The 26,565-nt window shown below is 48.0% G+C and overlaps 1 protein-coding gene across 1 annotated transcript in view; it reads right to left on the bottom strand.

Moving 5' to 3' along the window:
- Window positions 1-26,565, bottom strand: part of AKAP10 (A-kinase anchoring protein 10) — a 384,577-nt gene that overhangs the window by 132,137 nt on the left and 225,875 nt on the right. Inside the window, exon 5 of the mRNA XM_069226353.1 lies at window positions 7,869-7,967. Coding sequence (XP_069082454.1) covers window positions 7,869-7,967 — 99 coding nt within the window. The remainder of the gene's footprint in view (window positions 1-7,868; window positions 7,968-26,565) is intronic.

Raw genomic sequence — 26,565 nt, 5'->3', positions numbered from 1 at the left:
GGACACTGTCCGTATACAGTGCAATGCAGTCTTTGCCCCCAGTGGGCCACTCCCACCCTCTTATCTGCACATCGCATTTCAGAAGCCTTGACAGGGGTTTGATGGCTAGCGCAAAAAGGAGTGGGGACAAGGGCAACCCTGACAGGCCCCTTGCCTTATAAGGGATGCAGGGGAGACCACCCTGTTAATCTGTATCTGTACCCGTGCGGACAGGCTGGAATATTAGACCTGAAAAAGACCATGAAATCTGTGGCAGAACCCCTCTCCCTCCAGCACTTAGGTCAAGTAACCCCAATCGACTGAACTGAATGCTTTTTCATAGTCTATTAGGAGGAATGCAAGTTGGGTTGACAAGAGATGACGATGAGCTAGGGCCATGTGGAGACGTCTTAGACAGTGCCTCCTACTCCTGCCCGTAATAAAGCTGCGGTGGCCTGGGTGGGGTGCAGATGAGGATCCAGAATGCTGGAAAAACCTTTATTTCACCACTAAAGATATAGGTTGATAGGCCACACAAGAGACTGGCGGGGGAAGAGTCTTCGGTATAACCACAACTGTTGCCTGCTCAAGTTCCGGGGGAAGGAACCGACCTGTGCTACCTTTTTGTAAAGGTTCAATAAGTGAGGAATGAGAATATCTCTGTATTTGCGGTAGAATTCTATGGGATAGCCATCGGGGCCACGTGTTTTACCAGCAGCCATTGCTAAACAGCCTCACCAATTTCTTCTACCATGAAGGGTTCCTCTATCTCCCATCGTTCAGTTGGCGGGTGGGAGGAAGCCGCGTAGGCTTGTGCGATAGCAGGAGAGGAGTAATGAGACTTTCCCGTACTGTCAACTCAGGGGTGTGGAATTTATTAAAATATCTACTTGCCCAGGGGACAGGTTGCTTCTCAAATCTACTTGTCCTGTAAAAAGATCTACTTGTCCCTTTGGTGCCATGTAGTGTGGCGACAAATTATGGCAGCAATTAATAGCCTCTCTGAATATGCCAGGGCTACTACCATAGTAGGACTTGAATACTTGGAGTTTCAATCCCTACTGTAGCAATTTCCTTATTTTGCCACCTTTCTGCAGATCTGCATACTGGGGCTGGAGGAAGCAGTAAGCAATAGTTCCAGGGCTGGAATGCCTTTGAGTCTGCAAACCTACTAACCTGCATGTTTTAAAGATTTTTACCAGCTTCTCTCTAATATTTTCCCATAATAAGAAAGGTTGGACATTTACTCTTGACAATGGCAGAATTAGAACTTCTTCCAGGGTTGGGAAGAAAGTGGCTGGAGGGAAAATGAACTTGCAAATGCTCAATAGATTTTCACATGAGCAAATCTACACATCGTATTTACCCACGCTAAAATACAGTTCACAAATATTTTATAGGGGTACGACATATACCATGGGTGCACTTTTGTGACTTTCTTTAAGAATTTGGGGCCACAAGTAGGTAGGTTCAGATTTGTGACCTGCAAATTGCGAGTCGCAAATCCGAATGTAGGATGGTGTCCTTGACACCATCTGTGATTCGCAAGGGCTTCGCAAATGCCCACATCATGAATAATCATGAGGTGGGTCGCAATTTGCGACCCCCTCACGAATGGTGGCCTGCTGGAGACAGCAGACCACCATGTCTGTGACTGCTTTTCAATAAAGCAGTTTTTTTTGTAATGCAGCCCGTTTTCCTTAAAGGAAAACGAGATGCATAACAAAAACGAAAAATGAAACGTTTTCGTTTCATTTTTTCAGAGCAGGCAGTGGTCCACAGGACCACTGCTTGCTCTGAAAAAATGTTTACAGTGACATTCACAATGGGAAAGGTGTCCCATGGGGATCCCTTCCCTTTTGCGAAAGTGTTAGCACCCATTTGAAATGGGTGCAAACTGCGATTGGTTTGCGCCCGCGGTCACAAAACAATCCTACATTGCACTGCGAGTTGCAATTAGGAAGGGAACACCCCTTACTAATTGTGAGTCGCAAACCCGTTTTGTGATTCGGTAACCAGGTTACTGAATCGCAAAACTGGGTTTGTGCATCGCAATGTGCTTTTTGCACGTCGCAAACAGCGAAAGTCGCTGTTTGCGACATGCAAAAAGCTACCTACATGTGGGTCTTGGTCCCTAATTAGGTCTGGTGTTAACAAAGACATTTTGTTTTTATTAAACTTCTATTTCTCTCTCTTTCGGCTGGCTTTACTGTGAGTGATCGCATTCTGCTCTTCCACAAGGAGCATATTGCCACACAAAGTAGTTTTGTTCAGTGTCAGGAACTATAGTGGCAATCAGTGACGTAACGAAACTGGAGGGTGCCCCTTTGCAAAGAACATGGAGGAGCCCCCTCTCCAGACTCACTCAGGGCAGGTGCTGTGCTGACGGGGCCCCCTGGAGGGCGGCTGCGGGGCCTTTGTTATGCCGCTGGTGGCAACGTGTGCTTTAAGAGTTCAAAAACTTTTGGGGGGGGTTTTGCCAATGTTTGTTACAATGTTGAGGGCCTGGTAGCTCCCACAACAATAAAGTGTTACAAAAGCCATGTCAAAACAAGACACGCATTGATGAAACTAAAAGACTTATAAAAATATGTCAGATCAGTTGGCTTTGTCAGTGTTTGTTTATTTTCATGCTTCCCATAATCGTGTTGAAAATGGTTACACTGATTTTCCATTAGAAATATTTTTGGGAAATACTAGCATGCATCAACACATTTTACTAAATGACACTTCATTTGCATATAATCAGAGAGCATTCTGGGAGCATTATACTTAGCCTCTTAGCCTAAACTTTTCAAACATGTGTGTACACGTTTTTTTTTTTTGTACTGGAACCAACGTCAGTAGTGAAGTGTGACCTTAAAACATTTATTTACAGCACACACCCTAATAATGAAGGCTTTCAAATAATGAACCATAAATACAAGTTCGAACAGCATTATCCTTTGGAAACACATTACCTCAACTGCAGAGAGTTCAACTATCTGTAAACAGGCAGCCAAAGGGTTTGTGCTGCAGGGGGTTGGGCCTACTTGTCCCAAGGACAAAGTAAACATAAAAACTTGTTGCCCTTGACCCCAAACAAGATGGAATGATTCTGCTGGCCAGGGGCTGAAAAGCTAGCCAATAAAAAGTAACTTCTCATTCTTGTCACCCCCTCTATAGATCCGCAATGAGGTAGCAAGCCAGATATGTTTAGCTGTTTCAAGGGAGAGGATTCGGATCTCCTCCCGGATCAGTGTTTTTTGTCTAGTAATGTCCCTATGAGTGACTGGAGAAAGCTGTGTTTCCAGACGAAGGGCTCAGGCCTCAAGCTGCAATGTCCTCAAGTGTAATGTGTTGGTGTCTCTCTCTTTCTGCCCTTCTGAGAGTGCTCCTGGCGTAGCCCCGAAAGACAGCCTTATACACTGCCGAAAGAGTACGGGTCGATTGCACTGTCCCGGCATTAACCTGAAAATATTGTGTGATCTCTTGCCCTTCTTCACGGGTGTATGATTCACCTTGAAGATGCCTAGCATTTAAGTTGCCACACGGAGCGCCTGTTGGTACAGGAATCACTGATGCGCAAGAGAATCAGGTCATGATCAGATATCCCATGTGGGAGGATCTGAATGAGAGACACAGAAAGAATATCCGGAGCTGGCATGAAGAGTGTATCTATGCCAATGTGTGAATGGTGGCCCACAGATGCGTGTGTGTCTACTGCTGCTGTCTGGGATGCCAGAGTCTCCACATGTCGCAGAGGCCTAGGGTGGAGGGCCAATCGTGGAGCGACCTACCACGAGTACGACGGACGTCTGAAGGGGAGGTCTGTAGAGAGCATGGACGGGTCTAGGACTGTGTTGAAATCGTCCCCAAGAAGTGTAAGGTCTGAAGAAAGTTGTGCTATCACGCCCAGAAGAGTATTCAGGAAGGCCTCTAGATTGGTAGGGGGGCATAAAGGCACAGTATGTTTAATGGACGGCCCTCAACCATCCCTGCCAGGGCAACATAACAACCCTGAGGATCAGACCAAGTCTGGGCCACAACCATGGAGAGGTTGGACTTGTGATGCAACAGAATCACCACTCCAAGGGAGCCCTGGGCATACCCCGCATGGCAGACTTTCAGAGCCCTGACGAGCCAGCATGGAACATTTGGAGACCATCAAGTGGGTTTCTTGCAGCAACAGGATAGAGGGTGAGGAGCGACAGGCAAAGCGAAGCACAGCAAAAGGCTTAACCTGGTCTAGAAGACCATGATGTTCCAAGACATAACTGTATGGAATCAGGGTGGGGGGCGGGAGGCTTCAGTGCGTGCAAGTACGTAGAGAACTGCATATATGCGGTGAAGTACGAAACATTTCATTGCGGACAGTTTATGACGTGGGGTTCACCCCGGACCTAACTATATCAGCCCATTTCTTAGATGGGTGTGGAGTGTCGGATCCCTCCAGATGAGAGGATCAATGCAATGTGGTTCCTGCACCACGTAGACAATCAGTAGACATCTTGTGCTGGTGTTGCAGGGACAGTTTCTCTGCCAGGAACGTGGTCATGATGGAGATAGATGGGCCCCAACCGCTCCTCAGTTAGAGTTGGTAACTGCAAGTCACCACCAACCGTCAAGGATTGGTCGGATCTCTGGGGCAGCGGTGGCATCCATGAGCTGGTGCTTAGGTAGGGTGATGTGGTGCTGGTTTCCCGCAGGCGAGGCCGAGAGTGGGTGCGGGTCCTTTTCCGGCGAAGATACAATGGGCACTTCTGCATCAGGGATTGTCGAGTGGCTGGGGGAAAGGGGTTGAGATGTACGGTGGAGCTGCTTCTCCCCTTTAAGCCATTCCCAGGTGACTCTGGAGTGTCGAAAAAAAAGGGATTTACCGTCATGAATAACTGAGTTGTGCTGGAAATAGGAGCATGTAGGATAACTTGAAGGCCCGGGAGCTCCCGAGCCTCCCTCAGGGTGCAGTCTCTATCTTTGAAGTTGAGGAATCCTGGGTCATCGTCATGCACCCGTGGGCAGTTTGGGAGTTAACGCTGTGTGGGCCCTCTTGACCAGGAACCACTGAGACAATTTGTCAGCAGGCATCCAGGTCTTACGCCATTGCTCCAGGAACTCAATGGTTTGAGAGTGTTCCACCTCCACTGGGAAACCCACGAAGCATAAATTGTTGCACCTGGAGTGGTTTTCGGTGTCCTAGGTGCGATTATGAAGTTGGTTTGTGCAGGTCAGTAGGCAAGCTACTTTAGCCTTGAGGTCGTCGACCTCAGCTTGAACTGTGGAGATGTGTTCCTCTGCTTCAATGATGTGGCCCAAAGCACTGCAGAGGGCTTGATGGAGGAACCCTACATCTTTGCGCACTTCTTTTGTCTTCGTCTCTGCCACGGTCTGTGAAGTATGTATGGCTTGAAGGATCTTATCCTGGCCACCCTCGGCAATTGCACCCTTGTTGAGGGATTTGCTTCTGGCTGGACCAGCAGGGCTGGTGAATTGATCAATGCAGGGCTGAGAGGGGGGTGGTGGTTTACCGGCTTTGTATTTCCCCATGGCAGTAGTTAATATGCAGACCCAGGATACAGGAGACTGGCCCGCTTATAGCAGTCCACGGCAGCATGAGCAGCCAGGTAAGGAACTGTCGTTGACCATCAGTTAGGATATGGGGAAGAAGTGAGGCACCAGAGAGGAAGGACGGGCAAGCAGGAGCCACAGGTGGGTCACAATCCAACTTGACCATCCAAGGTGGGATGGAGAGGTAAAAGCACAATCAGAAGATCCCCACATTGCCTTCAGCCCTCATTAGGTGTCTCTCAATGGCAACCAGATCAATGAAGTATAGCTTTCTGGCCCAAGGGTGTGCCTGTATGAAAGGATGAAGGGTGCTGCGCCAATAGTATGCCACTAGTAGGGAGAGTTTCACCTCAGGCTGCCACAGACTGATGGGGTGAAGGAAAAGAGAAGGTAGGTCCTGGCAGCTCTGCAATACATGGATCTGCTCATCTCGTGCCCATAGGAACTTGTCTCCTCAGAGGAGAATGCCTCGCCCCATTGAGTTTCGCTTTGGTGGGTAGAGTGGCACTCCCGGCTGTGCGAAGCCAGTCAGTGGGGGCACCGCTATCTGTGATTCTAAAATGGGCAATATGCCAAGACCAATAACGATAAGTTCTGGCACCGTGGCACACCTCAAGGGCCGGGCCAGTGAAGCTACAGATTTTTCAGACGGGATTGCTCCTCTGCAGCAGCCAACCAGTCTCTGGGCAGCGGCAGTAGGGATGCAGACCGGTCCCGCCACAAGGGGGAGAAGAGGGGCCACCCACAACCTGTAGGGACCCCCCAAACCTGCTTCTAACGTCAGGGAGACGGGACCACTCCAGCGCCCCATGCAGCTATCATCCCTGCAGGCCAGGAGTGCACACTTGGGCCCAGAACAAGGCTGCTCACTTTAGTCTCAGTGGGGCCGCGTCTTAACAGGAACGGCCCCAGGCACAACAATCTTCAGGCGTTGGGCAACAGCACTTTTGTCACGGAGTCCCAGTCAGTGACACCACTGGTAGGTCTAATCAGAGGTCAGGCCTGACATTTTGGGGCCTTAGCCAGCACCAGCGGCAGGTGTCTGCAGGATCGTTCCATGCTGCGCATCAACAACAGGAGCTCCGTGAGGGGTTAGAACATCTCTTTACTAGCGTGGATGAGGCATTTCACCGCAGGCGATGGTGACTGATGATGAAGGGGTCCAGAGCACTCTCGGAGACTGACTGTCATCTTGATGCCCCAAGCCACACCCAGTTTTCTCTCTTTCTCTTCTTTCTTGGTTTCATTCCTTCTTTCCTTTGTTCCTGCTTTCCTCCCTTCTCTCTTCTTTCTTTCCTGGTCTCTCCTGCTTTCATTTCTTCTTTCTTGGTTTCATTCCTTCTCTCTTGGTTTCATTCCTTCTCTCTTGCGTTCTGTCTAGCCTTTTATCCTTACAGCTTCCTGTCTTTCTATTCTTCTTTCTTTTTGCCTTCATTCTTTTCTTCTTGCCTTCCGTGTTTCCCTCTTTCGTCCCTTCTTTCTTACCTAATTTCTTTCCTTCTTGCCCTTTTTCCTTCTTTCCGTCCTTTCTTCCCTTCTTTTTCTTTCTTTCTCAAAAGCAAGAAGCAGACATCTAATGGCACTACAAATGGCTACTTTAGTTCTGTGCTATCCACGACACTTGCTTTTACTAACATTATGTGAATGTCAGTTGCTTGTAGGGGTTCTCAGCCACACTTCATTCATTTGTCTGTGGTTGTGTCATTCACATTTTTCTCCATCCCACTTCAGCATGCATCAAGGTGCTACGCGTAGCCCCAATTCAGCCACTGGTTGATTTCACTATGAGCTCCAGCATCTTTAGTCAATGTGTTTTTTTTTTTAGAATGACAAACTCCCGGCAGCTTTCCATACAATAAAGTTTCATAAATGCCGTGACAAAACAAAACAAGAATTGCCAAAAGGCTGGCGGACAATACCAGGACCTATTGGTTTTGCTGGTGCTTGTTATTAATGGCATTTCCATTTCAGAAAAGGATTTTTCTTTTCAGGAGCTCACCTCCACCACCATCCCCGGTGCAGAGCCCACTTTCAAAATAAAAGCTTCTCCTCAGAAATCTGATATGCCCAGAGGAAGATTTCCCTGGTCATGTTTACTTAAGAAGGGACCTCTTATAACAATTGTCAATAACAGGAGAAGAATTTGGGCAAAATATGCACATGTAAACATTTCCAAAGAAGAAAATTACGACAGGAATGAACATGCCATTCAAAACAGGACCAAAGGGCAATGATTAAAATCATTCAAGTGTGATACAGCTTCCGTCAATTACACAACTGTGCTGTTTGGAGAAAGAAACAAACCCCCAGGCATGCTTTGATGTATGGAACAAAATTCTTACCCACTATGTCGATTCTCATCGTCTCAGTGATAGGTATTGGTTTAGCAGCATCCGGAGAAATATATTTGGTAAAAGTATCAACTGCGTCCTTTTCAATACCTGAAAAATACAAAAGGTAGGCATCAGAAACCTCCTTAAAATTCAAGGCATTTACGAGGGATATCAATGACCAAAAAAAGACAAAGGTCTTCACAACTCTTCACTTCAAACGTATTGGTTCTTCTGAATTCTGTGGCAGATGTTAGACACACTGGCATCCAATACAAATTCCTGGCACAATGTGATTTTGGACACAGTCTTTCGCTTATTAAGTTAACATCTGCGCAACATCAGTTTATGTGATAAACATGTCCAGGCTCACCAATTTAGCAGTGAGAAAACCCAGAATTCATGAGACATTGAAGAACCTTGAATGATAGGTCTGCCATTCTACATGAGAGTTTATGTATGGTCCCCATAAGGATAATAAGAGTCGCGGACCAGTTTCTAACAGTTTCAAATTTGCACTGAGTTAAGGGACCATACAAGATGGACATTTGTGAAAGCAAATCATGTGTTTTTTGGAGAGAAGGATAAAGAGTACAAACAATGGTAGACCACTCACTGCCACGATTCCATGTTCATCACAATCTTCTCTAATTATGTTTGAAGCATTTCATAACAGATGTGACGATCGCCCTGATTTATTTTACATCAATATACATCAGTTAACAATACAGGTATCTTGCGAGAGTTATTAAGCACATCATTTAGCCTACATAAGAATGCATTGAGTTAGCTCTTACAATGTAGAATATTTTCCCCAGAAATCAGGCGAAGCACTTCAAAATCAGACAAATCCTCCAATTCCCAGAAAGTCATGTCAAACACTGCCAGGTCACAGGGAGTAAAAAACCAAAATGAAACCTTCAAATAGCACACACGGGCAATTTATCAGGTGTGGAATGCACAAAACATGAGATGTGGTATGACATGTAAATATTTTGTTGCAAAACTGCCTTTTGGAAACATATTTGCAAACATTATTAAGAAAAGAAAAATAACTGTTCCAACCTCAAGTAATATTCACAGACTATGTCAAGGTGAACCTTTAAAGTCACTAATTAACCTGATTTCCTCCCACTTGCAGCTATGTCACAGAACAGGCTTAATGTTGAGGCAATGAGTTAAGTATTTATACAGTCCTAAAACAGTAATAAAGACAACATGCAAAACAATAAAAATCCCAAACTAATTAGAAAAATAAGAATAAAGTGCAGGATACAAAATGACAACAATCTAATAAGGAGAACCGGAGACATGATTTTTTAAAGTTTTAATTAGAAATAGCACCAAGAAACACAAATGGCCAATGACAGTCAATGTTCGTGGTAGAAGAGGACCAAGGCACAAATTGATGCTGACTGAGATGGAGAGTGTGGAAGTCCTGGTCAAAAATGTTACCTTCTGATTTTAGTCTTATAAGTCCCAATCCAATACAGGAGAATACTTATAAAGCTTCCCTAGGGCATCAAGAGAGGCACTCACAGACTCACATGGTGCAGCAGAAGTCAGCAGGAGAGTCCAACACAGGTCAGGTTGCCAGCTTGGCTATTGCATCAAAAGTCCTCTTCTAGCTTATTATGTCCCTTTATCCCTAACAGATCAGCCTTATGCCCTTAGAGTCCACCTCTTTGTCCTGGGTAAAAGAGGAACAGCAGGTCAAGTCTTCAGAGCTCTTCCCAAGTGAAAGGCAAAACATCCAATCCTATTCTGTTCTTCCACAGGTCCACCAATTGTTCTAAAGTGGGTGCCTGAACATGCCATATTATGCCTGGCACAAGCTAGTGGGTGGGAAAGACCCCCGAGGATGCCCTAACCAATGTGGTCATGATTCCTAGAGCTAACCTAAACCACTTTAGGCATTTTCACAATGGCCCTAGTCTTCAGCCACACTGAACGTTGATTGTGAAGAGTGGGTATGTGTGTGGACAGTGTACTATGGTAATCATAGTGTCCTCCCACATCTAACACTAAATTCCAGTCTGAGGCAGTCCTGGGCCCACAAGAATATTGGAGATAGAAGTCTGGTAGAACAAAGCTGAGTTTTCAGCAACCAGACATGGGATACACAAAAACTAGTTTGACATCCTGCCTTTACCCATTGAAGTATACCCCAAATGATATATGTTAACCCAGCAGAACAGGCTGGGACAATGTAATGTCAAAAAGAGGCCCACTATGATTGGGGCCTCACTGCATGGAAGGACAAAAGGAGGGTCCGGCCCAACATTTGCCTGTGACAGTGAAGGCCTCTTTGCAGTGCACCCCACGTGTCATATGAAAACCGAAGCACATCTGTCAAGCAGGATGTGACATTCAAGCATGATTTGATACTTTAATGTGAAAAAGGATCCTTCTAGCCTCAGCTGCAAATTACGCCATGTTTAGATGGGTAATCCCTGCCACTTCATGTTAACCTATTGTTTTATCTTCGGAGCACATTCACACCCCATTCATGCCTATTTAAATGCAAATTAATGGCTGGCTGAAGCGAGAGAGAAAAAAGCAGATTTAGCTTCCAGTGACATTGGACAAAAGGTTACTTTGCTGTAATATTTTTTTTTTTAAACTGACCTCCTCATTGAATTGGATTTTTAATAACTATTAAAAAGGTTAATTATTTTCCAAGCTAGTACCATTCCTGAGATGCAATATTAGTGTTTCACACAAAATCCCAGTTTTGGGACAGCCAGCCTTGCAACAGTTAAAAAAGCTAGATTTGAGGTGCTAGTCAGTGTAAAGACATGTTTAACATTAAACTTTTACATACCCTACGTATATGCCTTATGGGCATTAAGGTCTGCTTAGGAATGACTTAATATTATTTAAAATAAAGGTTTAGGCCTGTCAAAAGGGTTTATTTTGACATGTTGAATTTGCAGTGTTAACACTGCACCGCCATGTTGCAATGGTCAGTATAGAGACAGGTTTTACAGTGCTGCAGGAGGTGGCACAATGAGTGTTGTGGTTACTGGTAGCATTTGCTTTAATGGCCAGATATATTTGGATATAATTGGTACGATATACTAGGTACTTATAGGCACATTTAATAAACCAATGAAGTGTATACCAATTTGACCATGTAGAAAAGAGGAGTACAAACACTATCTCTGGTTAGCAGGGTTAACGTGCACGAAGTTCTATAACCATCAAAAAAAGGGTTCCCCTAAAAGGCAAAAAAAAAGTGATCCTGTGGGAATGGCGAATTTCCAACAAAAAGAGGGTCCTGTCTTCGCAAATTACTGGAAAACGGTAGGGGAGAAGATATACAGAGTATATACATACAGACATTGAGCTGCAACCAAAAGAACGAGTTACTTACCTTCGGTAACGACTTTTCTGGTGGATACATTAGCTACCTGTGGATTCCTCACCTCATGAATACTCCCATGGCGCCAGCATTCGACGGAAATCTTCTTACTAGTCTCTGCACGTCGACGAGGACGTCACTGTCTCGCACGCGACGCCGTCTGACGTCATACAGGCAATAAGAGGTCCTCGACGACGTGCGGACGTCAGTACCAATCATTTTTTACGTGCATGAGAACAACCAGGCAATGCAATGAAAGAACAAAGCAACATCCATTATATTGTAAAAATACACCACATTGTATGAATAACTGTAAATCTTTTTATGTACATATATATATATATATATATATATATAAAACTCTCTCTTTTAAAATATATACACACACCAAGTATATACATAAAGATATATACACATATACCTATATATATATAAATATATTATATATATACATCTATTGCACCCTCAAAGACCAAGAGGAGCGCACTCAAGGATTACTTGGCAAGACCATAAAGGCAACGGGGAGGCGGGTGGGACCGTGAGGAATCCACAGGTAGCTAATGTATCCACCAGAAAAGTCGTTACCGAAGGTAAGTAACTCGTTCTTCTGATGGATACAACTACCTGTGGATTCCTCACCTCATGAATAGAGTCCCAAAGCAGTACCACGCCCGGCGGTGGGTGCCTAAATGGTCAAACCAAGAAATCCTGCAGCACTGACCGTGCAAAATGGCCGTCCCTTCTAACCTCAGAATCTAAACAGTAATGTTTTGCAAAAGTGTGAAGGGACGACCAAGTTGCGGCCTTGCAGATGTCGACCACAGGAACACCTCTGGCTAAGGCCGAAGTGGCCGACTTAGCTCTGGTGGAATGAGCTCTAATGCCCTCAGGAGGATCCTTCTTTGCCAAAGAGTAACATATTTTAATGCAAAGAACAACCCACCTGGATAGTGTTCTCTTGTGGACTGCCTTTCCTCTCCTCTTGCCCACGTATCCAATAAACAGCTGATCCTCCAGCATGAAATCCTTTGTTCTATCGATAAAGAAGCTCAACGCTCTCTTTGGGTCCAGACGGTGCAGTCTTTCTTCCTCTTTGGAAGGATGAGGCGGAGGATAGAACGTGGACAAAGTAATTGCCTGAGCCAAATGGAAGGGTGAAACAACCTTCGGGAGGAAAGCAGCCTTGGTCCTCAACACCACCTTATCCCCATAAAAAGTTGTATAAGGGGGTTTTACTGATAAGGCCTGCAACTCACTCACTCTCCTTGCTGATGTTATAGCTATCAGGAAGACTGTTTTTAAAAACCAAATACCTCAAGGGGCAAGAATGCATAGGTTCAAAAGGGGACCCCATAAGGAAAGTCAGGACTAAGGACAAATCCCATTGCGGCATAACGAATGGCTTTGGAGGATATTGATTTAGAAGACCTTTCAAGAATCTGATAACAATAGGGGATTTAAATAAAGATGGTTGGTCTGGAAGACATATGAAGGCTGACAAGGCCGATAAATAACCTTTAATGGTAGCCACTGCACAACCTTTCTGCGCCAGAGATAGAGCAAAAGACAAAACGTCCGATAGATGAGCATGTAAAGGATCAATCTGCCTCTCTCCACACCACGCAACAAATTTAGACCACCTATTAGCGTAGATAGATTTAGTGGAGTGTCGCCTGGCCGCTAATATAACATCCACTACCTCAGGCGGGAGAGAGAAGGAACTCAGGTTGCCCCGTTCAATCTCCAGGCATGTAGGTGCAGACTCTGGAGGTTGGGGTGTAGAACCTGCCCCTGCGACTGTGAGAGGAGGTCTGCCCTGAAAGGGAGACGGAGCGGCGGGCACGTTGAGAGTTGGAGAAGGTCGGAGTACCACACCCTCCTTGGCCAATCCGGAGCTATTAAGATTACTAGAGCCCGGTCTTGGCGAATCTTCCTCAATACTCGAGGAATCAAGGGTATGGGAGGAAACGCGTAAAGCAACTGGCCGCACCAGGTCATTTGAAAAGCGTCCCCCAACGCTTCCTGCATCGGATACTGAAGGCTGCAGAACAACGGACAATGCGCGTTCTCTCGAGTGGCGAACAGATCTACCCGAGGAAACCCCCACTTCTGGAAGATTAAACGGACTTGATCTGGATGGAGACGCCACTCGTGGTCTGCCGAGAAGTGGCGACTGAGACTGTCCGCACGCACGTTCAAGACTCCGGCCAGATGGTTTGCTATCAAGCAAATCCGATGGTCCTTTGCCCAGGACCATAGTCGAAGAGCTTCTCTGCAGAGAAGGTACGACCCCACTCCTCCCTGCTTGTTTATGTACCACATCGTGGTAGTATTGTCCGTTAGGACCTGTACCGACTGACCACGAAGGGAAGGGAGGAAGGCCTTGAGAGCCAGACGTACAGCCCGTAACTCTAACAGATTGATGTGAAAAATCTGTTCCTCTGGAGACCAAAGACCTTTGATCTCCAGATCCCCCAGATGAGCTCCCCACCCTAGAGTGGAAGCATCCGTTATGACTGTGGCCACTGGTGGCGACTGCTGGAACGGCTTTCCTTGTGAAAGATTGTTGCTTGCAATCCACCACTTCAAATCCACAGCAGCATCTCTGGAGATCTTGACAGTACCCTCTAGATCCCCTCTGTGTTGAGACCACTGCCTTCGGAGGCACCACTGAAGAGCCCTCATGTGCCAGCGAGCATGCGTGACCAACAGAATGCAGGAGGCAAAAAGACCGAGCAGACGAAGGACCTTGAGGACTGGAACTACCGCTCCATTTCGAAACATTGGAACCAAATCCTGAATATCTTGAATCCGCTGAGGCGGAGGAAAGGCCCGACCCAATGTTGTATCCAGTACTGCCCCTATGAACAGGAGGCGCTGAGAGGGCTCTAGGTGAGATTTGGGCTCGTTCACCGAAAAGCCCAGGTCGAACAACAACTGGGTTGTTGACTGCAGATGACGCAACACAAGCTCCGGGGACTTGGCTTTGATCAACCAATCGTCCAAGTAAGGGAATACTGCTATCCCCTTCCTTCTGAGCTCTGCCGCAACCACCGACATCACCTTCGTGAAGACTCGAGGTGCTGAAGTAAGACCAAACGGAAGGACCGCAAACTGGTAGTGTTGCGATCCCACCACAAACCGGAGATACTTCCTGTAGGAGGCTGGACTGGCTTGTAGTGAGTACCAAGGGGTACTTGCACCTTGCACCAGGCCCAGTTATCCCTTATTAGTGTATAGGGTGTCTAGCAGCTTAGGCTGATAGATAATGGTAGCTTAGCAAAGCAGCTCAGGCTGAACTAGGAGACGTGTGAAGCTACTACAGTACCACTTAGTGTCATATGCACAATATCATAAGAAAACACAATACACAGTTATACTAAAAATAAAGGTACTTTATTTTTATGACAATATGCCAAAGTATCTTAGAGTGTACCCCCAGTGAGAGGATAGGAAATATACACAAGATATATATACACAATAGCAAAAATATGCAGTATAGTCTTAGAAAACAGTGCAAACAATGTATAGTTACAATAGGATGCAATGGGGAAACATAGGGATAGGGGCAACACAAACCATATACTCCAAAAGTGGAATGTGAACCACGAATGGACCCCAAACCTATGTGACCTTGTAGAGGGTCGCTGGGACTATCAGAAAATAGTGAGAGTTAGAAAAATAACCCTCCCCAAGACCCTGAAAAGTGAGTGCAAAGTGCACCAAAGTTCCCCTAAGGACAAAATAGTCGTGTTAGAGGGAGAATGCAAAGAAAACACAAATCAGCAATGCAACAACGATGGATTCCTGTCTGAAGGTACCTGTGGAACAAGGGGACCAAGTCCAAAAGTCACAAGCAGCTCGGAGATGGGCAGATGCCCAAGAAATGCCAGCGGTTGGTGCAAAGAAGCTCTTACTAGGCTGAAGAACTGTGAATACTGCAGGAACGACAAGGGCTAGAGACTTCCCCTTTGGAGGATGGATCCCCCACGCCTTGGAGAGTCGTGCAGAAGTGTTTTCCCGCCGGATGGACGCCAACAAGCCTTGCTACACGCAAATCGTGCGTTTGGCGTTTTTGGACGCTGCTGGGGCCCAGGAGGGACCAGAAGGTCGCAAATTGGACCTGCAGAGAGAGGGGACGTCGAGCAAGACAAGGAGCCCTCACTGAAGCAGGTAGCACCCGGAGAAGTGCCAGAAACAGGCACTACGAGGATGCGTGAAACGGTGCTCGCCGAAGTTGCACAAAGGAGTCCCACGTCGCCGGAGACCAACTTAGAAAGTCGTGCAATGCAGGTTAGAGTGCCGTGGACCCAGGCTTGGCTGTGCACAAAGGATTTCCGCCGGAAGTGCACAGGGGCCGGAGAAGCTTGCAAAGTCGCGGTTCCCAGCAATGCAGCCCAGCGAGGTGAGGCAAGGACTTACCTCCACCAAACTTGGGCTGAAGAGTCACTGGACTGTGGGGGTCACTTGGACGGTGTCGCTGGATTCGAGGGACCTCGCTCGTCGTGCTGAGAGGAGACCCAAGGGACCGGAGATGCAGCTTTTTGGTGCCTGCGGTTGCAGGGGGAAGATTCCGTCGACCCACGGGAGATTTCTTCGGAGCTTCTGGTGCAGAGAGGAGGCAGGCTACCCCCACAGCATGCACAAGCAGGAAAACAGTCGAGAAGGCGGCAGGATCAGCGTTACAGAGTTGCAGTAGTCGTCTTTGCTACTATGTTGCAGGTTTGCAGGCTTCCAGCGCGGTCAGCGGTCGATTCCTTATCAGAAGGTGAAGAGGGAGATGCAGAGGAACTCGGCTGAGCTCATGCATTCGTTATCTACAGTTTCCCCAGAGACAGAGACCCTAAATAGCCAGAAAAGAGGGTTTGGCTACCTAGGAGAGAGGAAAGGCTACTAACACCTGAAGGAGCCTATCACAAGGAGTCTCTGACGTCACCTGGTGGCACTGGCCACTCAGAGCAGTCCAGTGTGCCAGCAGCACCTCTGTTTCCAAGATGGCAGAGGTCTGGAGCACACTGGAGGAGCTCTGGACACCTCCCAGGGGAGGTGCAGGTCAGGGGAGTGGTCACTCCCCTTTCCTTTGTCCAGTTTCGCGCCAGAGCAGGGGCTAAGGGGTCCCTGAACCGGTGTAGACTGGCTTATGCAGAATTGGGCACATCTGTGCCCAACAAAGCATTTCCAGAGGCTGGGGGAGGCTACTCCTCCCCTGCCTTCACACCATTTTCCAAAGGGAGAGGGTGTCACACCCTCTCTCAGAGGAAGTTCTTTGTTCTGCCATCCTGGGCCAGGCCTGGCTGGACCCCAGGAGGGCAGCTGCCTGTCTGAGGGGTTGGCAGCAGCAGCAGCTGCAGTGAAACCCCAGGAAGGGCAGTCTGGCAGTACCAGGGTCTGTGCTACAGACCACTGGGATCATGGAAATGTACCAACAATGCCAGGATGGCATAGAGGGGGCAATTCCATGATCATAGACATGTTACATGGCCATATTCGGAGTTACCATGGTGAAGCTACATATAGGTAGTGACCTATATGTAGTGCACGCGTGTAATGGTGTCCCCGCACTCACAAAGTTCAGTGAATTGGCTCTGAACAATGTGGGGGCACCTTGGCTAGTGCCAGGGTGCCCTCACACTAAGTAACTTTGCACCTAACCTTTACCAGGTAAAGGTTAGACATATAGGTGACTTATAAGTTACTTAAGTGCAGTGTAAAATGGCTGTGAAATAACGTGGACGTTATTTCACTCAGGCTGCAGTGGCAGGCCTGTGTAAGAATTGTCAGAGCTCCCTATGGGTGGCAAAAGAAATGCTGCAGCCCATAGGGATCTCCTGGAACCCCAATACCCTGGGTACCTCAGTCCCATATACTAGGGAATTATAAGGGTGTTCCAGTAAGCCAATGTAAATTGGTAAAAATGGTCACTAGCCTGTCAGTGACAATTTGGAAGTAATGAGAGAGCATAACCACTGAGGTTCTGGTTAGCAGAGCCTCAGTGAGACAGTTAGGCACCACACAGGGAACATATACATGCACACCTATGAGCACTGGGGCCCTGTGTGACAGGGTCCCAGTGACACATACATATAGGCCACAAACCTATGAGCACTGGGGTCCTGACCAGCAGGATCCCAGTGACACATAACAACCATACTGAAAACATAGTGTTTTCACTATGAGCACTGAGGCCTGGCTATCAGGATCCCAGTGAGACAGTGAAAACAGTGACAAACATCCTGACATACACTCACAAACAGGCCAAAAGTGGGGGTAACAAGGCTAGAAAGAGGCTACCTTCTCACACAACCCCCCCCCAAACGAAGGACAATAAGGCTAACCTTGGCCAGTTGAGACTTTATTGTCTAAGTGGTGATAAGTAGAGAGTAGCTCTGCAATAGACTGGTTACTCCCTTTATCATCCACTATATGGTTACTTCCCTGTGGGGATGTAAACCACCCTGTTTGAAGTTTTTTAGCTAACCAACAATGTGAAGATGTATTTTCAGAGTTTCTATCAGTAAGTTTTAGTTTAGAGCAGTGGGAATTATCCACTGAACCTATTTGTAATGATGGAAATGCCAGACAGGGATGCTGTCTCAGTAAAGCCATAGCTGGACAAAAACTTTGTCCATTTGGCTGGAAGAGAGAACAGGGATGCTGTTTCTCTTGAGTTGGAGCAGGGCAGGGATGCTGTCCTATGAGCTCCACACTAGGGCAGGGATGCTGTCCTAAGTGTTGTGAGGCAGTACAGGGTTTCTGCACTAAAGTTTCTCTGGGAGGGTTGGAGGGATGCTCCATGTTAACTAAAATGGTGCTCTTTTTGTCACCAATGTTAGTTATCCCACAGAGAGGTACTTCTACCTCAGGGAGTCCAGCTATGCCAGCTGATGATTCCCTTGGAACAGGTGCCACCCCAGGAGAGGTTTCTCCCACCACAGGAATAGTATCCTGAATGGTAGGGTGGTTAGGGGATACTGTGATACCCTTTTTACCTGTTGATGGAGAGGGATCCTGAGTTTTCAGGCCTTCTCTCCTTTGCTTTTTCATTTCACTTGAAATGAGAGGGAACAATTCCTCAGGGATGCCCAGCATGGCTGCATGGGCATAAAACTCTACATCAGCCCAACCTGAGGCCTCTAGGTCATTACCTAAGAGACAGTCTACAGGTAAGCTAGGTGATACCACCACCTGCTTAGGGCCAGTAACTCCACCCCAACTAAACTGAATTATAGCTAAGGGAAGAAACTTAGTGGAGTTATGGACATCAATAATTTTATACTGTTGTCCAATGATGTGTTGTTCAGGAGGCACTAGGTTTTCAGTCACCAAAGTGAAACTGGCACCTGTGTCCCTGTAGGCCAAGGCCTCAACACCATTTATTGAAACTGTCTGCCTGTACTTATCCATTGTAAGGGGACAAGCAGCCAGTGTGGCAAGGCCAATGCCACTAGGTGTGACAGAAACTGTCTTGGGACTGATTACATCAGTTTCCACTATGGACCCATAAGTGAACCCAACTACACCCTTTGCTTGACTGTTGCCAGCAGTCCCACCACTAGTACCACTACTGCTAGGGGCACTAGAGCTTGATGTATTAGTGGTGGTAGGCTCAGGGGGTTTACCTGGACAGGACTTATCCCCTGGCCTATGGCCTCTGTTTTTACACACAAAGCACCAAGGCTTTTTAATGTGTGCAGGTTGGGAAGAAGAGGAAGAATTTGTTTTATCCCCACCCTCTGAAGAGTGTTTAAGATTTGAAGTGGGATCTTTGGTTTTACCCTTATCCCCATGCTTATCTTGAGATTTTTCACCATCTTTCTTCTTATTGCCATCTTTGTCACCCCCTGTATGAACTTTTCTGTTCACCCTTGTTCTGACCCATTTGTCTGCCTTCTTTCCCAATTCTTGGGGAGAGGTCAGATCAGAGTCTACCAGGTACTGGTGCAACAAATCAGACACACAATTATTAAGTATATGCTCTCTCAGGATTGTGTTATACAGGCTTTCATAATCAGTAACTTTACTGCCATGTAACCACCCCTCCAAGGCCTTCACTGCCTGGTCAATGAAATCAACCCAGTCTTGTGAAGACTCCTTTTTGGTCTCTCTGAACTTTATCCTGTACTGTTCAGTGGTTAAGCCATAACCATCCAGGAGTGCATTCTTAAGAACTGTAAAATTATTGGCATCACTTTCTTTCACAGTAAGGAGTCTATCCCTACCCTTTCCACTAAATGATAGCCATAGGATAGCAGCCCACTGCTTTTGAGGGACATCCTGTACAGCACAGGCCCTCTCAAGTGCAGCAAACCACTTGTTAATGTCATCCCCCTCCTTATAAGGGGGAACTATCTTGTGCAGATTCCTGGAATCATGCTCTTTTGCAGGATGACTATGGGGAATACTGCTGCTGCCACCATGGGTATCTAAACCCAACTTCTGTCTTTCCCTCTCTATTTCTAAAGACTGTCTATCCAAATCCAGCTGTTGCTTCTTGAGCTTCAGTCTGGTTTGTTCCACTCTCAATCTATTGAGCTCCCTTTCTAACAATCTGTCATCAGGGTGGGTGGGAGGGACATTTCTAGATACAGAGGTATGATGGGAATGAACAGAAGGAGACCTGTCCCTTACAGAGGGCACCCTAACAGCTTGGCTACCAGCATAATGTGAGAGCACACCATCAGTATGGTGTGATTCCACCTCTGTACCAACTATGCTAGACTGTCTAGTAATGGGCAGGCTGAGAAGTTTCTTTCCTGAACCTTTTCCTGGGGGAGTCCCTGGATCAGATTGAGAACCATTAGCTACTTTTTCTACAGATTGGGCACTTATGGCCTTATCCTGTACTCTAAGCATATTAATTAACAGTTCTAAGGAAGGATTCTTCCCTACACTCAAACCTCTCTCTATGCAGAGACTCCTTGCTCCTTTCCAGCTAAGGTGATCATATGCAAGTTTGGACAGTTCAACTTTTTGGCCTGTGCCAGACATTTTTTAGAGAGAGTTAAAGTGATAGACAAAGAGAAAAAAGTTTTCAGAACTTTTTGGAAAGACAGAAAAAAACTTTTTAAACTTTTAAGAACTTTTTGAAAGTTTAGAAGTACTTTTCAGCACTTAGAAAAGAGTGAAAAGAGGAAATGCAAAACTTTTTGGCTATGTGTATATACACTGACCTTGTTTTGTATATTTTTCTCTTATGAAAAGTACAATGACAAGAGTGGTAAGTAGTCTCAAGCACTTATCCCACCACTGCACAACCAATGTAGGAGGCTGGACTGGCTTGTAGTGAGTACCAAGGGGTACTTGCACCTTGCACCAGGCCCAGTTATCCCTTATTAGTGTATAGGGTGTCTAGCAGCTTAGGCTGATAGATAATGGTAGCTTAGCAAAGCAGCTCAGGCTGAACTAGGAGACGTGTGAAGCTACTACAGTACCACTTAGTGTCATATGCACAATATCATAAGAAAACACAATACACAGTTATACTAAAAATAAAGGTACTTTATTTTTATGACAATATGCCAAAGTATCTTAGAGTGTACCCCCAGTGAGAGGATAGGAAATATACACAAGATATATATACACAATAGCAAAAATATGCAGTATAGTCTTAGAAAACAGTGCAAACAATGTATAGTTACAATAGGATGCAATGGGGAAACATAGGGATAGGGGCAACACAAACCATATACTCCAAAAGTGGAATGTGAACCACGAATGGACCCCAAACCTATGTGACCTTGTAGAGGGTCGCTGGGACTATCAGAAAATAGTGAGAGTTAGAAAAATAACCCTCCCCAAGACCCTGAAAAGTGAGTGCAAAGTGCACCAAAGTTCCCCTAAGGACAAAATAGTCGTGTTAGAGGGAGAATGCAAAGAAAACACAAATCCGCAATGCAACAACGATGGATTCCTGTCTGAAGGTACCTGTGGAACAAGGGGACCAAGTCCAAAAGTCACAAGCAGCTCGGAGATGGGCAGATGCCCAAGAAATGCCAGCGGTTGGTGCAAAGAAGCTCTTACTAGGCTGAAGAACTGTGAATACTGCAGGAACGACAAGGGCTAGAGACTTCCCCTTTGGAGGATGGATCCCCCACGCCTTGGAGAGTCGTGCAGAAGTGTTTTCCCGCCGGATGGACGCCAACAAGCCTTGCTACACGCAAATCGTGCGTTTGGCGTTTTTGGACGCTGCTGGGGCCCAGGAGGGACCAGAAGGTCGCAAATTGGACCTGCAGAGAGAGGGGACGTCGAGCAAGACAAGGAGCCCTCACTGAAGCAGGTAGCACCCGGAGAAGTGCCAGAAACAGGCACTACGAGGATGCGTGAAACGGTGCTCGCCGAAGTTGCACAAAGGAGTCCCACGTCGCCGGAGACCAACTTAGAAAGTCGTGCAATGCAGGTTAGAGTGCCGTGGACCCAGGCTTGGCTGTGCACAAAGGATTTCCGCCGGAAGTGCACAGGGGCCGGAGAAGCTTGCAAAGTCGCGGTTCCCAGCAATGCAGCCCAGCGAGGTGAGGCAAGGACTTACCTCCACCAAACTTGGGCTGAAGAGTCACTGGACTGTGGGGGTCACTTGGACGGTGTCGCTGGATTCGAGGGACCTCGCTCGTCGTGCTGAGAGGAGACCCAAGGGACCGGAGATGCAGCTTTTTGGTGCCTGCGGTTGCAGGGGGAAGATTCCGTCGACCCACGGGAGATTTCTTCGGAGCTTCTGGTGCAGAGAGGAGGCAGGCTACCCCCACAGCATGCACAAGCAGGAAAACAGTCGAGAAGGCGGCAGGATCAGCGTTACAGAGTTGCAGTAGTCGTCTTGGCTACTATGTTGCAGGTTGGCAGGCTTCCAGCGCGGTCAGCGGTCGATTCCTTATCAGAAGGTGAAGAGGGAGATGCAGAGGAACTCGGCTGAGCTCATGCATTCGTTATCTACAGTTTCCCCAGAGACAGAGACCCTAAATAGCCAGAAAAGAGGGTTTGGCTACCTAGGAGAGAGGAAAGGCTACTAACACCTGAAGGAGCCTATCACAAGGAGTCTCTGACGTCACCTGGTGGCACTGGCCACTCAGAGCAGTCCAGTGTGCCAGCAGCACCTCTGTTTCCAAGATGGCAGAGGTCTGGAGCACACTGGAGGAGCTCTGGACACCTCCCAGGGGAGGTGCAGGTCAGGGGAGTGGTCACTCCCCTTTCCTTTGTCCAGTTTCGCGCCAGAGCAGGGGCTAAGGGGTCCCTGAACCGGTGTAGACTGGCTTATGCAGAATTGGGCACATCTGTGCCCAACAAAGCATTTCCAGAGGCTGGGGGAGGCTACTCCTCCCCTGCCTTCACACCATTTTCCAAAGGGAGAGGGTGTCACACCCTCTCTCAGAGGAAGTTCTTTGTTCTGCCATCCTGGGCCAGGCCTGGCTGGACCCCAGGAGGGCAGCTGCCTGTCTGAGGGGTTGGCAGCAGCAGCAGCTGCAGTGAAACCCCAGGAAGGGCAGTCTGGCAGTACCAGGGTCTGTGCTACAGACCACTGGGATCATGGAAATGTACCAACAATGCCAGGATGGCATAGAGGGGGCAATTCCATGATCATAGACATGTTACATGGCCATATTCGGAGTTACCATGGTGAAGCTACATATAGGTAGTGACCTATATGTAGTGCACGCGTGTAATGGTGTCCCCGCACTCACAAAGTTCAGTGAATTGGCTCTGAACAATGTGGGGGCACCTTGGCTAGTGCCAGGGTGCCCTCACACTAAGTAACTTTGCACCTAACCTTTACCAGGTAAAGGTTAGACATATAGGTGACTTATAAGTTACTTAAGTGCAGTGTAAAATGGCTGTGAAATAACGTGGACGTTATTTCACTCAGGCTGCAGTGGCAGGCCTGTGTAAGAATTGTCAGAGCTCCCTATGGGTGGCAAAAGAAATGCTGCAGCCCATAGGGATCTCCTGGAACCCCAATACCCTGGGTACCTCAGTCCCATATACTAGGGAATTATAAGGGTGTTCCAGTAAGCCAATGTAAATTGGTAAAAATGGTCACTAGCCTGTCAGTGACAATTTGGAAGTAATGAGAGAGCATAACCACTGAGGTTCTGGTTAGCAGAGCCTCAGTGAGACAGTTAGGCACCACACAGGGAACATATACATGCACACCTATGAGCACTGGGGCCCTGTGTGACAGGGTCCCAGTGACACATACATATAGGCCACAAACCTATGAGCACTGGGGTCCTGACCAGCAGGATCCCAGTGACACATAACAACCATACTGAAAACATAGTGTTTTCACTATGAGCACTGAGGCCTGGCTATCAGGATCCCAGTGAGACAGTGAAAACAGTGACAAACATCCTGACATACACTCACAAACAGGCCAAAAGTGGGGGTAACAAGGCTAGAAAGAGGCTACCTTCTCACACTTCCTGTGTGACTTGAGTATCGGGATATGAAAGTAAGCATCCTGCAAGTCGACAGACACCATCCAGTCTTCCATGTTCAACGCCAAAAGCACCTGTGCTAGGGTCAGCATCTTGAACTTTTCCTGCTTGAGGAACCAATTCAAGATCCTCAGGTCCAGAATTGGTCTCAAACGACCATCCTTCTTGGGAATCAGGAAATACCTTGAGTAAACTCCTTGACCCCTTTCCTGCTCCGGGACCAACTCCACCGCGCCCTTTAAAAGGAGGACTTCTACCTCCTGTTCTAGCAACAGGAGGTGTTCTTGTGAACAATACGAAGGGCGGGGCGGGATGAGGGGCGGAAACTCCCGAAAGGGAAGGGTGTAGCCTTTTCCCACAACACTGAGAACCCAAGTGTCCGACGTAACAGTCTCCCATTTGGTGAGAAAATGCTGTAATCTTCCCCCTACAGGAGAGGAGTGAGTGGGAAATGGTGGAAGCCTAAGGCTGCTTCCCCTGCTGCACCCCGCCAGAGGATGAGGAAGAGGCAGAGTGCTGCTGAGAGGCTCCCCTGGTGCGGACCCTACCCCTCCCCCTAAAAGATCTATAGGGATGGGAAGAGGCAGGTTGCTGATATCTTCCCCGAAAGGAAGAGGAGGAAGAGCCACGCCCAAATCCACGAAACCTCCTGAAGAATCTGGAAGAGGCCGTGGAAGAAGGAGCTTGGAGTCCCAACGACTTAGCCGTGGCCCTGCTCTCCTTAAAACGTTCCAAGGCCGAATCAGCCTTAGCCCCAAACAGTTTGTCCCCATCAAACGGGAGATCCAACAATGTGGACTGTACATCTGCCGAAAAGCCCGAGTTACGGAGCCAGGCCTGTCTCCTTTCCACCACAGTTGTGCCCATTGCTCTGGCTACCGAGTCGGTGGTATCCAGTCCCGTCTGGATAATTTGGGTCGCAGCAGCCTGGGCATCAGAGACAAGATCCAAAAGACCCTGGGGAAGCTCTGTAAACGAAGAGGAGATGTCATCCATCAGAGCATGAATATACCTCCCCAGGATACAGGTCGCATTAGTGGCTTTTAACGCCAGACTGCAGGACGAAAAAATCTTCTTCGACTGCGCCTCTAGCTTTTTTGAGTCTCTGTCCCCAGGCACCGTCGGGAAAGAACCAGGCGCTGACTTGGACGAACAGGAGGCCTGCACTACCAAGCTCTCCGGCGTAGGGTGCCTAGATAGGAAACCAGGATCAGTTGGAGCCGTCCGATACCTCCTGGCCACGGCTCTGTGAACTGCTGGGGAAGATGCCGGCCTCTTCCACACCTCTAAAACCGGATCCAGCAGAGCGTCATTAAAAGGTAACAGAGGCTCCGCCGCGGCTGAGGCCGGATGCAACACCTCCGTCAAAAGGTTTTGTTTCGCCTCCACCACCGGCAAAGGCAGGTCCAAAAAACTAGCTGCCTTCCGTACCACTGTATGAAAGGAAGCAGCTTCCTCAGTATATTCCCCCGGGGACGAAAGGTCCCACTCAGGGGAAGTGTCCAGCCCACTGGCCGACTCCAGTCCACGCAGCCCATCACCCGAGTCCTCTAGCTCTCCTTCCTCTAGGGCTCGTTGGTACTCCTGCTCTTCTAGTACCCGGAGAGCACGCCTCCTTGAATGCAGTCGTTGCTCAATCCGCGGAGTCGACAATGCCTCCGCCGAAGTCGGAGATCGGCGCCGATCTTCCGAAGCCACCGACGCCGCATCCGGCGCCATGGGTAACTTCGGCGCCGACTGAAGAGCAGCTGAAACAGATGGACCCACCGGAGTCACAGGCCGAAATCTCGACGTCGACGGGATGGAAATCCCTGGGGCCAATCCCTCCGAAGCCACCGGAGCGGCCACCGGCGCCGACACTGGCGCCGAGCCCACGTTCCCAAACGGGAGAAAGGGCATAAAGGGTGCCGGCCGAAGAGGCGCAGGATCACCCAAAGAAAAGGCCAAAGGCCCAGCCGGAGCACCCCCTGGAGCCATCTGTTGGAAGATGGCATACATCGCATTCAAGAATGCGGAACTATCGGCTCCAGGGGTGGGAAAAGCCGGATACTGGGGTGCCTGTCTCGGAGGCGACCCCGACGCCGGCCTCGGCATCTGCGCCGGAGAAAACACTTGAGGCTCCAATACCTCAATCACCGACGCCTGTCCAGGCGATGTTGGTGACGCCGGAGAGGGCAACGGCGTCGAAGGATGCGGCGTCACCGTGGGGCTGACCTCCCATGTCTTTCGGCGCCGATCCGGAGACCTGGAACGAGCCTCCCTTGAATGACGCCGAGATTCTCTACGGCGCCGGGAGTCTCGATGACGCCGATGTCTTGGAGAAGACTTCTTGTGATGCTTCTCCTTTGACTTGGCCATAAACAGCTTCGCCTCACGTTCTTTAAGGGCCTTCGGATTCATGTGCTGACATGAATCACAAGTCGAGACGTCGTGGTCGGAGCTCAAACACCAAAGGCAATCGGAATGAGGATCCGTCACCGACATCTTGCCTCCACACTCACGACAAGGCTTAAATCCAGACTTTCTCTGCGACATTATTTCCACAGAGAAAGAGTACGCAGCAAGATATACACTGTAACCGCAAGAGTAACAGTTGCTCCCTCGAAGATAACCGTTTCGAATGCACGGAAAAAAGGGAACTGACGTCCGCACGTCGTCGAGGACCTCTTATTGCCTGTATGACGTCAGACGGCGTCGCGTGCGAGACAGTGACGTCCTCGTCGACGTGCAGAGACTAGTAAGAAGATTTCCGTCGAATGCTGGCGCCATGGGAGTATTCATGAGGTGAGGAATCCACAGGTAGTTGTATCCATCAGAAGTATACCTACTGGGTAATAATAGCAGTCATGCTCACGCTCCTACTTGCTAGACATATAGCGATACAATGATTGGCTTCCACGGTTCCTAAGGTAAAAGGCTGGAT

The sequence above is a fragment of the Pleurodeles waltl genome, chromosome 3_1, assembly GCF_031143425.1.
Source record: "Pleurodeles waltl isolate 20211129_DDA chromosome 3_1, aPleWal1.hap1.20221129, whole genome shotgun sequence".
Lineage (NCBI taxonomy): Eukaryota > Metazoa > Chordata > Amphibia > Caudata > Salamandridae > Pleurodeles > Pleurodeles waltl.
The sequence above is the reverse complement of the archived record's forward strand: the minus strand, read 5'-3'. Positions and strand labels throughout refer to the sequence as shown.